Below are 13,979 nucleotides of genomic sequence, written 5' to 3' on the forward strand. Positions count from 1 at the left end.
CCTACAGAGAGAAGGTCCGGAAGTTGGCAGACTGGTGCTCAGAGAACAACCTTGCTCTGAACACCAAGAAAACCAACTTCAGGAAAACACAGTACTGACCTAGCCCCCCTCTACATCAAGGGTGAGTGTGTGGAGAGGGTCCACACCTTCCGGTCTCTTGGCGTCCTTATATCTGACAACATCTCCTGGTCAGAGAACACTACTGCCATCACTAAGAAGGTTTAGCAGAGGCTGCACTTCCTGAGAGTCCTCAAGAAGTACCATACCATACCATACCAACTTTATTCATAAAGCCCTTCAAAAACAACACAGTTGAAAAACAAAGGGCTGTACACCACAAAGAAATAGAGGCAAAAGTACAACCTGGACTCCAACCTGCTGCTGACCTTCTACCGCTCATCCATTGAGAGCCTGCTGACATACTGCATCACAGCATGGTATTGAGGGCTGTGTGTGTGTGTGTGTGTGTGTGTGTGTGTGTGTGTGTGTGTGTGTGTGTGTGTGTGTGTGTGTGTGCTGTGTGTGTGTGTGTGTGTGTATCTGATCTACTTTCTATTCATGTAGTCACTGACGAATGATGATACCACAAATTTGGGTATCAATCCGATACCAAGTAGTTACAGGATCATACATTGGTCATATTCAAAGTCCTCATGTGTCCGGGGACATATTTCCTGAGTTTATGAATATAACATATATATTTTTTAAACGAAAGAAGATGTTGTGATGCCAAACAATATCGATGTAATCATTGTAGTATCGACTAGATACACTCCTGTACTTGGTATCATTACAGTGGATGTTAGGTGTAGATCCACCCATGGCATTTGTTTACGTTGTGACGCCAGTGAGCTATTGTATCCTCCTACGGTGTGTAGTGAAGCATGTTTAGCTATTCCTTGTCCTCCAGTGATAATGCTACTTGTAAGAAACGTACTTTATTTGTCGCCATGGAGGCGAGGATTAGTGATTTAGAAGTAGCTACAACACTGCGGATGGGCTTTAGCTAGCCATGTCTTAAAGCACCTCTTCCTGAGAGCGTTTCAGTGTTACGTCTTCACCTTTATCTTTAGTTCTTAGGCCAAAATGTGTCCGTTCTCCCTTTTCTGTCTACACACCGTGTCTGCTTGTAAGTACTCTGTGTATGTGCGCTGCCGAACATGCTCCTCTGACCGTAAAACCAGCAATGTCACGATGTGACGATGACGGGGGCGGGTGGGTGGGGGTCGGATACTTTTTAGAGGCGGTATAGTACCGAATATGATTCATTAGTATCGCGGTACTATACTAATACCGGTATACCGTAAAACCCTAGAACTTTTAAACGATTGCTTCTTTAAATGGTTATTTAGGGGCCCCTATGTTGCTTCATAACACAAAACATTCTTAAGTTGGTGCACTCTTAAGTGAGGAAGCACTGTACTGTATAATGTCAGATTCAAAAGAAATCTGACACAGATTCCACATTTGGCAGCAGTCCTCATTTGTCCCGTTTTGGTCATCCCACATGTTCACACCCTTCTAACGTTTATCAACTTTGGATCTACAGTGTATGACAGGTGTCAAACATGAGGTTGAACAATGTATGTGGAGATGGTTTTATTAAGTAATGCTAACCTACATTGCACACTTTGGTCGAGTATGTGCTTTTGTTTCTATTTATTTACACTATTTTTTTCAACATGTTTCTTCCAACAATGTGACGTGTGTGTGGGGGAAGGCTAGAAATCCCCCCCCCCCTCCTCCACACCATGTAGCTGTATTTCAGGCAGACAGAGCTGCTGGCCTGTGGGTTGATGTGCTGTTGAAGAACATGTGGGCAGATCTGAAGTGCTCGACTTAGTATGTTGAGAAATTCAGTGAATGCTTCAAAAAAACAAAAAAAAAACATCAAGAGAGCAGAAAGCGCTCATACAGTACCCACAGAAAGTATGTCATTATATCTCATAAGGTGGAGTTGCACCTTCAAAAAAGACGTGCAGTGCGATTATAACTGTGCAGTGTTCAATTCTCCAAAAGTATGTTTGGACTAGACCTCATTATTTCATGCCCTCACAGCTAGGTTTGTACAGTATACCGGTACTAGTACAGTATGGCGGTACTAATGAATCAAAAACGGTACTATATTTTGTTTGAAAAGTACCAGTTCGCCATATTTTTTTTAATTATTTTTTTTTAACAGGCAAGACTGTGCCTTGTCGTCACGTCATGACGTTGCTGGTTTTGCGAGCAGAGGAGCATGTTCGGCAGCGCACACACACGGAGTACTTACAAGCAGACACAGTGTGTAGACAGAAAAGGGAGAATGGACGCATTTTGGCTTAAAAACTAACAATAAAGGTGAAGTTATAACACTGAAACACCCTCAGGAAGAGGTGCTTTAAGACATGGCTAGCTAGTTAGCGGCTAATGTCCAACCGCAATCGGCAGTGTTTTAGCGACTTCTAAATCACTAATCATCGCCTCCATGGCGACAAATAAAGTAAGTTTCTTACAAGTAACATTAACACTGGAGGACAAGGAATAGCTAAACATGCTTCACTACACACCGTAGGAGGATACAATAGCTCACCGGCGTCACAATGTAAACGAATGCCATCGGTGGAACTACACCTGACATCCAATGTAATGATACCAAGTACAAGAGCGTATCTAGTCGATACTACTATGATTACGTCAATATTTTTTTTAAATTCATATTATTTTTATAAACTCAGAAAATACGTCCCTGGACACATGAGGAATTAAATTATGACCAATGTATGATCCTGTACCTAATTGGTATCGGATCGATATCTAAATTTGTGGTATCATCCAAAACTAATGTAAAGTATCAAACAGCAGAAGAATAAGTGATTATTACATTTTAACAGAAGTGTAGATAGAACATGTTGAAACAGAAAATAAGCAGATATTAACAGTGAATGAACAAATTGATTAACAATCAATTTTTACAGCTTGTCCTTTATAATGTTGACAAAATAATAGAATGATAAATGACACAATATATTACTGCATACGTCAGCAGACTAATTAGGAGTCTTTGTTTGTTTACTTACTGTGTACAGCTCTGGTAATGGGTACATTCGCACCCACCTGCACAAATGTACTTCAAAATGTAACAATCAAAATAAATATGACTTTTTTTTTGTTTACTAGGGCATGCATGTATAATATGCATTAGTTTGACCTTTTAAATCAATGATAATAAAAAGGAGATGCTTGGAAATGGCATAAAAATGCCCCACAAACTTGGAAAAACGCGATTCATAGCGTTACTTTTTGGTGTAACCATCATGAGCGTTCTGTTCAGGTATATTTCTTTTATATTTTGATAAATCATCATATTTATGTATTACTAAATTTAAATAGGTATTGATCAATCTTTAAGCTGTGTGTATTTGATTTCAGTTTGCTTTTGACATCTTATTTAGAATTGTAGTTGAAACTTTTACAACCTTGTGTTGCGCTCATGATGGCGTAACCAAACTAGATTATTTTAAATATTTATTCGCTTTTTTACATTTAGTATATTTAAATATACTGTGTTTTATGCTTTTTTTCTTTTTGGAACATGTACTATACATATAATACAATAAAGTCCCATATAAAATTATGTTTCTAGCAATACTTTAATTTTGCCTTTGAATGTAACACTCCAATGTCCATTGGTGGAGCTGTACATTACTACTAAAAGACAAGTTGTCTAGTATGTTCACTATTTTATTTAAGGACTAAATTGCAATAATAAACATATGTTTAATGTACCCTAAGATTTTTTTGATAAAATAAAGCCAATAATGCAATTTTTTTTGTGGTCCCCTTTGTTTAGAAAAGTATCGAATTACATTTTGGTACTGGTACTGGTACCAAAATATTGGTATCGAGACAACCCTAATATGTATTACATTTGCTCGCCACCCTTTGGCGGGCCAAACGGAATGAGGCAACGGGCCAAATTTGTATTTGCTGTAAGGATGATGTGACAGACTTAAGTCTATTTTTGCAATTGAACCACTGCTCTGTTTTAAATATGAAACACATTTGAAAAAGAAACCCCACCATGGCCTCCTGCACTGTGCAAAGCAGTTTGTCAGGGCACACACCATCAAGCATGATGGGCTCTGTCCGTGCACACACACGAGCGCAGTCAAGCAGAGGCAGCCATTCATGCACACACCTACAGTCAACTTCATCAAAACAAACATCACATCCAACCATGGCGGACAAAAGCGTTATATTTCGAGCAGGAGAAGGCTTGATGAAGATTCTACAGTGTGCATCATAAAGGTGCCCCCCTGCCTCATGACCCTGATGGACGTCAAAGACTAAAAGGCAGCATCCTTGGTCAGCACGTCTCTGCTTTGGGCTGCATGTATTATCCCATGACCCAGAAAAGGTCAAAGAACCTCGGAAGGTTTGCGCGTGAGGGACCCCGCAGTCGGAGCGGCACTATTTTTAGGGTCGTCATGACAACAAAAAACGCCGCAGGTGGTGGTATTATTAGTTTATGCTCCGTTTCTTTTCACGTTGACTCGCTACGCCTTCGGATGCTCCCACTGAGTCTCGCACATCCAGTGCAAATACATTAGTGCGGCGTCAGTATGCACGCCTACCGACCACGCGCAGGATCGTCTTGCAGACAAGTTAAATGTTTTTGTTTGTTTTGAGTGCGGAAGAGGAGATTTTCCAGCAAATGCTAAAAACAATTATCTTGGAAGGTATTGCAAAAAAAATAATGGCGACATTGGTATTCTTAATTGGGTTTCCCTTAAACTGCCAAGACACCTGTGGCAGTGGGGTCGTGATCAAGTGTGTGGCCTACGATTGTCCCGATACCAATATCTTGGTAGCGGTACCAAAATGTATTTTGATACTTTTCGATGCCTTTCGATACTTTTCTAAATAAAAGGGGCCACAAACAATCTTAGGGTACATTAAACAAATGTTTATTATTGCAATTTAATCCTTAAATAAAATAGTGAACATACTAGACAACTTGTCTTTTAGTAGTAAGTAAACAAACAAAGGCTCCTAATTAGTCTGCTGACGTATCATCAACGGCACAGCAGTGGAGATGGTAAGCAGCACCAAGTTTCTGGGGGTGCAGATAACTGACAATATAACCTGGTCCCTACACATCGGAGCTCTTGTAAAAAGAGCTCAGCAGTAGAATGCACTTTTTGCGTGGGATGAAAAGAGCTCAGCTCCCTCCCCCCATTCCCACATTCTACAGAGGCACTATAGAGAGCCTGCTGACCAAGAGCATCTCTGTCTGGACTGGAGCCTGCAATGCCTCAGACTGGAAGTCTCTGCAGAGAGTGGTGAGGACGGCAGAAAAGATCATCAGGACTCCTCTTCCTCCTATCCGGGAAATCGCAAAAAGCCGCTGCCTGACCAGGGCTCAGAAAATCTGTAGAGACTCCTCCAACCCACACCAAGGACTGTTTTCACTGCTGGACTCTAGAAAGAGGTTCCGCAGCCTTCGTAGCAGAACCTCCAGGTTCTGTAACAGCTTCTTACCTCAGGCCATCAGACTCTTGAACGCATCATAATAATCCCCTCAATTCCCCCCCAAAACGGATTAACTCGCTGGAATATAAAGACAATATAACATACATCCATAAACGTGGATGCATATGCAAAAGTGCAATATATTTATCTGTACAGCAATATATTTATTTATATCTGCACCTTATTGCTCTTTTATCCTGCATTACAACGAGCTAATGCAACAACATTTTGTTCTTATCTGTACTGTAGAGTTCAAATTTGAGTGACAATAAAAGGAAGTCTAAGTCTAAGTATGCAGTAACATATTGTGTCATTTAACATTCTATTATTTTGTCAACATTATTAAGGACAAGCTGTAAACATTTATTATTAATCTACTTGTTAATTTACTGTTAATATCTTCTTACTTCCTGTTTTAACATGTTCCATCTACACTTCTGTTAAAATGTAATAATCACTTATTCTTCTGTTGTTTGATACTTTACATTAGTTTTGGATGATGCCACAAATTTGGGTATCGATCCGATACCAAGTAGTTACAGGATCATACATTGGTCTTATTTAAAGTAGATGGAGCTAAGCTTTGCCACCAAGTAAATCAGTGCATTACATCAGTGGTCCCCAACCACCGGGCCGCGGTTATTATTATTATTTTTTTAAATTAAATCAACATAAAAAACACAATATATACATCATATATCAATATAGATCAATACAGTCTGCAGGGATACAGTCCGTAAGCACACGATTGTATTTATTTTTGAAAAAATAAATAAATAAATACATTTTAAAAAATCAGGCCCGCGAACAGGTTTTATCCGGCCCGCGGGATGAGTTTGCCAAGTATAAAAATTAGGTGCCATTTTTGAATGAAAAAAACAGCTGTTCTAAATGTGTCCACTAGATGTCGCAATAACAATTCTTTGTATCTTTGTAGATGATGCTACATATGTAAAAAAAAAAAAAAAACACATGATGTTAGTACATCAGTCGAGGAAAATGACCAAACTACATAAATAACATCCTGTAATTAGATTTTAATATAATTGTTTTTATCTTGATAGATTGGAAATGAACACCAATGAGTTGACTGATGAACATTATCACATAATTTATTCAGAAAGTATAAATAACGACAAATAAAGATAGAATACTATTAACCGCAATATGTAAGTGTAAAAAAAAAGAACAACATTATGATTTGTACATTTTCAGAATGCGCTTGTTGTATTTTTAAACAAAGAAAACAATCTGAAGTTGTCTTTATTTTTAAGTTATCGTGCCGTGATTTTAACAGTCCACTTAGGAGTAGATTTTTCTCCATGTGGCCCCCGATCTAAAATTAATTTGACACCCTTGGTTTAAGGAACGGTTTGGTATTTTATCATGGTCTTCCTTTTTTATATTTAGCATTTGACAGTACATGGTTTAAGTAATTTATCATGGTTTATCGATCATTTTAATTTGTAATGTCATCAATAAGCTATTATAAGAAAACCACTATGTACAGTAGTACTAGGATTTTTTGGTGTGCTAAACCATTTAATGCAATGCATCATGGTGTGATATTTAGTGCTGGAAACAGATTGACGTCTGTTGTTTGCATGTTGTTATGGAAACGAGATGAGATGGTGTGACAAGCAGAAGCTTATTACACATTCATCCACTTTGCACGCAATCTGCTCGCATTCTGCTGATGGCTTTCTTTTCTGTCAGCTGACCCAAGTCCTTCACTTGTTACTTGGTTTAGTCTGAAATTGTGTCAAACGGCAATCTCGTGTCCTCCATTCGCTCAAGTCATTTCGCTTCATGGCTCTAAAAGACGATGGCGTTGTTCCGAGTGGAGATCGAGCCCACTCATTGATAAGAGAGTGTTTACTTGTTACAACTCCCACTCGGGCACTGGAGAGGTCCACTGTACTGGTCCACTACACTATCCTGTTACGTAAATCAGCTACTCAATTGAGAGTTTGTATCATAACTACTATGTAGCTTTACTCCCCTAAATCTTACTTTCTCTATGTTAAACGCGAAGTGCCAACAATTTTATATTCAAGTAACATTTTTTAAATCATTTTGAAAATAGATAAGGACCAACTCTATTAATCTTTAATACTATGGAAATGGAATTTTAACATTCGTACAAGGGTAGAAAGAAGTTAACCGCTGTGTATGTATGTATGTATGTTTATAGAGCAAGGCAGTGTAAACAAATTAGTAATGAAAGGTATTTGTGATAATGCAAATATTATAATGACATAAAGGTATAATACACTCACATGCTGTATATAATGTTTGTAAAGATTGTTATATAAAAATTCTAAATGATTAAATTAATAGGGTACCATAGTTACAAAAAGTCGTAATTTGCTACATTCATTATTGGTAGCTAAAATTGTTTGTATTTCATAATCCTACAATGCATAGGTCTTCAATGTTTTCCAAGCCAGAGACACCCAAACAGATGGAGCAGGGACCCTCCAATTATATGTGTTGTATAAAACATTTTTAACATTTTTTGTTCAAATAATTTGGCATAGCGGCACTAATAGCTAGCTGGAAACTAGCACGCTAATCACTGGTGCTGTAGTTGCTAGCTAACAGCTGGTGCACTAATTGCTAGTTGACAGCTACAGTGCTAATTTGCTAGCTGACAACTGGTGCGCTAATCTCTAGCTGACAACTAGAGCACCAATTGCTATCTTACAATTGGTGCATTAATTACTAGCTGACAGCTAAATTGACAATCACGAGCTGGCATATTGCGCGGCTAATGGCTACCTGGCAACTGACGCGTTAATCGCTAGCTGACAGGTGCAGCGCTAATTGCTAGCTGACAACGTGTGCGTTAATTGCTAGCTGGCAGCTAGAGTGCAAATTGCTAGCTGGCAGCTTGCGCTGCTAATTGCGAGCTGGCGGGGTAATTGGAAATCAGTAGTAGGCAACTAATCGCTAGCTATCTTAAATGCTAACATAAATACAATAATATAATTCTTTATCCTGTGTTTTTTAGTTTAAACCGACAAGATCCAGTTTGTAGCTGGCCCATGTGACTGCTATTTGTAAACTATGCTACTGTCAGGCTTGTTACTGACAGTTTGGTTATGTTTGGGATTTCCTCTGTGTTTGGGATTATTTCCTGTCAGCGCTTTTATTTTGGTTCCATTTCCTGCATGTCTCCCTGAGCGCTTGTTTCCCTCACCTGTCCCTGATTGGCAGACTGGCACACCTGGTTGCAATTGCCAATCAGGCTACTATTTATGCCTGCCTCACCCTCCAGTCAGGGCTCGATAATTGTATCCTGTATACTGTATCCTGTCTCCTGTTGCCTGTTTCCTGGTTTCCCTGCATGTTCACACCAGTGGCACTATTTGTTTTTTGACATTAAAGTCATGTTTTCCTGCGCTACACCTGCCATCTCTACATCTTGGGGTTCAAGACCGACCGCAATCCCTGACAGAATCATCGAGCCAAATACGAACCCCGCAGAGATTTCAATGGCAGAGAGACTTGACAAGATTTTGGCACTGATGGCCGAATCAAATAAATGTTTTGCCTCGTTTCAAGCTCCCTCCCACCCATCCCTGTCGTCTGTTGGCCTCTTTGGGGATGTCTGTGATCCGTTCCTTGAGTCAAGACCGACAGCAGTCCTTGACAGCTACATTGTGTTGGATCAATGTTAATGTTATTTAAAGAGATCTATAGTTGCGAAAAAAAATAAGTGGAGAATGTAAAAAATATTTTAATAAAAGTCTAATCAACCAAGATTTCCCAACCCCCCTGCAGTACCTCTGCAGACCCCCTGAGGGTGGCGGGCCCCCTGTTGAAGACCTCTACTGTAATATATTAAATAAATGACAATAAATTATCCCAAAAATATTATTGCTTCAAATACAGTTTGTTGTCAATAGAAACAGCTTTACTATGCTTTACATGCTTATCGTCACTTACATAGTGAAACATGAAAAAATAACAAAATAAAATATTTGAACTCACAATTTGTAGCACTCGTCCGACGCCGTATAAGCCAGTGGTACCGCTCGTAGTCGTTTGATTCGTGTGAAACCATTTCACCGCCGGTGTTGTGCCAAAATGTGATTGCCTGCCAAATATTGATTTCCTTGGCGAGAGTGCACACCGCTCGCTAATCCTGCATTGCTTGGCTTCATCTGTCCACAGCGGATTACTAAGTGTAAGACAAACACTTTATCTTCCTGGTTATTGTACCGGTGAGTTTTCTGCGGCTTTCTATGGCTCGTATGGCTCCGATGCCACTTCCTGTTTTCGCAACTTGCGATTGGATGCTCACTTGGGACTCCCAAGTGAGCATCCAATCACAGCGTGAGGCCATGCTAGAAGGCCTTACTGACAAAAACTTGTGATCTGATTGGCTATGGCAATTGTCTATCAACTGTATGTGCACGTTCACTTACAGTGCACAGACATTGTTGATTCTGAAGGCCCCGGGGCAGATTTGGTACAGCATGGCAACATAAGCTAGCTGAATTCTGATTGGATAAAAACTCTAACCTAAAAACAACAGCACTGGAAGGAGAATAATATAACATGAAGAGAATATGAATAATTTTAGATATTTAGGGAAAGTAAATTAAAAATGAGTTTTATCTTTAATAATGATCATGATTTCTGGTTATGTTAGGAGAGCAGAGACGGCCTTGCTGGCCCTGGCGGCACACCACTGCCAAGTAGGTATTACTTATTTTTACAGTAATTGCAAAACGTATGTGTTAAAATCTTTTTTTTTTTTTCATATCCTTCAATATCTGCACCTGCCCGATCTCCCTGTCCTTTCTGTACATTATTTTACAGGGACTACTCTGCCTAGCAACAATATTTTTATTTTTTGTGATATTTACTTGGGAAAAAAATTGAATAAATGTTTCGCTAACTATATAAAATGTTTAATTCTTTTTAAATGTGTTTTTTTGTTGTTGTTGTTGTTGTTTTTTGCTGCTGCGATGAGGTGGCGACTTGTCCAGGGTGTACCCCGCCTTCCGCCCGATTGTAGCTGAGATAGGCTCCAGCGCCCCCCGCGACCCCGAAGGGAATAAGCGGTAGAAAATGGATGGATGGATGGATGGATGTTTTTTGCTGTTAAATGTAAACACTGTGGATTTCCACATACAGTCACGATCAAAAGTTTACATACACTTGTAAAGAACATAATGTCATGGCTTTTGTAATGAATTTCCAATCATTTCTATAACTTTTATTCTTTTGTGATAGAGTGATTGGAGCACATACTTGTTGGTCATAAAAAACATTCATGAAGTTTGGTTCTTTTAAGAATTTATTATGGGTCTACTGAAAATGTGACCAAATCTGCTGAGTCAAAAATATACATACAGCAATGTTAATATTTGGTTACATGTCCCTTGGCAAGTTTCACTGCAATAAGGCGCTTTTGTTAGCCATCCACATCACATGGACAAATATAAGACCTTCTGGAGGAAAGTTCTGTGGTCAGATGAAACAAAAACTTAGCTGTTTGGCCACAATACCCAGCAATATGTTTGGAGGAGAAAAGGTGAGGCCTTTAATCCCAGGAACACCACTCCTACCGTCAAGTATTGTGTTGGTAGTATTATGCTCTGGGCCTGTTTTGCTGCCAATGGAACTGGTGCTTTAAATGGGACAATGAAAAAGGAGGATTACCTCCAAATTCTTCAGTACAACCTAAAATCATCAGCCCGGAGGTTGGATCTTGGGCGCAGTTGGGTGTTCCAACAGGACAATGACCCCAAATACACGTCAAAAGTGGTAAAGGAATGGCTAAATCAGGCTAGAATTAAGGTTTTAGAATGGTCATCCCAAAGTCCTGACTTAAACATGTGGGCAATGCTGAAGAAACAAGTCCATGTCAGAAAAGCAACAAATTTAGCTGAACTGCACCAATTTTGTCAAGAGGAGTGGTCAAAAATTCAACCAGAAGCTTGTGGATGGCTACCAAAAGCGCCTTATTGTAGTGAAACTTGCCAAGGGACATGTAAGCAAATATTAACATTGCTGTATGTATACTTTTGACCCAGCAGATTTGGTCACATTTTCAGTAGACCCATAATAAATTCATAAAAGAACCAAACTTCATGAATGTTTTTTTTTGTGACAAACAAGTATGTGCTTCAATCACGCTTATCACAAAAAAACAAGAGTTGTAGAAATTATTGGAAACTCATGACATTATGTTCTTTACAAGTGTATGTAAACTTTTGATCGCAACTGTACGTAGTCCTTTTTAGATTGTAGTTCATCGAGTCCATATCATGTGTTGAATAATCATACAAAGCTGCCAAAAGATCTTCCTCTAAAAATAATTGTTCTTGTCTCTCAGACAACGTGGACACTCACCCACATCATCCCACTCAACGCCTGTTGCTGCTCGTCTTCATTTTCACAATCAAGCTTTCCGATTCATTTTCCCCGCAACAGTGCAAGCATCTTCAGTTCTGGTTGTATTGGCAAAAAATTACCAGGAAGACAAACAACAACAACATACCTATACTTCATGCCTGTGAGCTTGGCGGTGGACTCTTTGAGGTTGTGGTGGTAGCGATGGGTGAAGGAGCCGAGGCTTCGAGCTATTAGGGCCACGGTGCGGAAGCGAGCCCGGGCCTGGCTGGTGGTGTTTGGGCTGGTGGTGTTCTGCTTGCTGTGCTCGCCGTTACGCGGGGCCTTCAGCCCATGGTCTGTGCACGCGAAGGACACCTGCATGGCTGTGGGCAGAAACCAACACCACTACCACTAGAGCTGCTCCGAGGCCGAGATAGCCGCTCCTTTTTATAACGGCGGGAAGTCGAAAGTCTGGGCCAGCTCTGCTCGGTGCTGCGGAATCTCATATGGAAGTCACAGGCGGGTGTGAGGAAGAGCTCAGGCTGACGTAACAGCCATGCGGTCCTGGTCAGTGTCTTTAGAGAAGGTCTGATTCCAGCTGGAAACATGACAAAAAGATCCATCACTCTCAATAATGTCTGCATTTCCTTTTTCTAATTAAACTGCCGCCGCCTGCTAATATCCCATTAGTCTATTGGATAGTTTAATCAGGCTGCTCAGAGCGCACGTACAAAAAGTAGAATGACACAGCAGAGCACAGACTTGGTTTTAGTATTCATAGACCGCCACAATGGGTGTGAAATAAAACAATCAAGATGTGATAGTAGTCAAAACTTCCAGCTTTAATTGAAGAAAGTTTTAAAGTAATATTTCACACTAAATCAGGAATTTAATTTCTGTACCAGGGTTTTACAACCATAGATTTCAATATACCTGCGACACACTGTTTAATATGTAATGTTGTCTGTAACAAGTTGAGGCTTCAACCTTTGACTTGACCATTGAAAAATGTTCGTTTTTTTAAAACGTCTTGGATCAGCACAACTTAAAAGGGTCCATCTAATGCTGACAACATTGGCACTTATTATTTCGTAATTCTGGACCTAAAAATGATGTTGACAGGTAAAATAAACACAATAGTGATTTGAGGCTTGTTTTCTAACAGCACATTTTGGAACGCCTACTTTTTGCTCAAAAATGTGGGCAATTTCATATCGTCTTTGTGTTTTGGTAGTATCTTTATCCCGAATCATGGTATCTTCACTAACAATTTGATAATATAGCCATGTATCAAAACAACAAAACAAAGGCACAAGACATTGATACAACGTTGATTATACATACATGTCCTTTAAAACTGACTTTGAAGCAACGTTGCAAAATAGTTATATTTGTAAATTGAGACAACGTTGATGGCTAACGTTGGATCCACGTTGTTGCTTGGGAAATTACCAACTTTCAATGGTCGAATTAACGTCACAACCTGACCTTGAATAAACGTCGTCAAAAAGCATGTTGTTTCAAGGTTGCATTTGTGTTGTAGAATATTGGTTGGAAAATGACCAAATTTCAATGGTCAAATCAACGTCAGAACCCAACATTGAACAAACGTCGTCAAAAAGCATGTTGTTTCAATTTTGTATTTGTGTTGTAGAATATTGGTTGGAAAATTACCAAATTTCAAAGGTCAAATTAACATCACAACCTGACATTGAATAAGCGTCGTCAAAAAGCATGTTGTTTCAAGGTTGTATTAGTGTTGTAGAATGTTGGTTGGGAAATGACCAAAATTCAATGGTCAGATCAACATCAGAACCCAACATTGATTGAACGTCATCAAAAAGCATGTTTCAACGTTATGTTTCAGTTGCTCAACGTCAGGACCTAATTCAAGAAGTTCTCAACGTTGTTTTAATGTCTCGTGCCTGCTGGGTCAGCCTGCATACATTTCCAAATGAGGAAAGTATGGACCTCTCCTGTCAAATTGACTCACGCAAAATGGGACGAACTAAACGAGAAGAGTGTCATTTCGCCACACCTAGTGTGTGTGTGACAATCATTGGTACTTACTTACTTAGATGACGTCACACCAAGAGGGGGCGACATATCTAGTT

General features: G+C 39.5%; 1 protein-coding gene across 3 annotated transcripts in view; it reads right to left on the reverse strand.

Annotated features, from left to right (window-relative positions):
- Window positions 1-13,979, reverse strand: part of LOC133630931 (voltage-gated potassium channel subunit beta-1-like) — a 137,299-nt gene that overhangs the window by 79,947 nt on the left and 43,373 nt on the right. For all 3 annotated transcript variants that reach the window (XM_062022788.1, XM_062022787.1, XM_062022786.1), the window contains one exon: window positions 12,032-12,463. In XM_062022788.1, the coding sequence (XP_061878772.1) occupies window positions 12,032-12,246 (215 nt within the window). In that variant the 5' untranslated portion in view covers window positions 12,247-12,463. The remainder of the gene's footprint in view (window positions 1-12,031; window positions 12,464-13,979) is intronic.

This window comes from Entelurus aequoreus, linkage group LG16 (genome assembly GCF_033978785.1).
Source record: "Entelurus aequoreus isolate RoL-2023_Sb linkage group LG16, RoL_Eaeq_v1.1, whole genome shotgun sequence".
Classification (NCBI taxonomy): Eukaryota; Metazoa; Chordata; class Actinopteri; order Syngnathiformes; family Syngnathidae; genus Entelurus; species Entelurus aequoreus.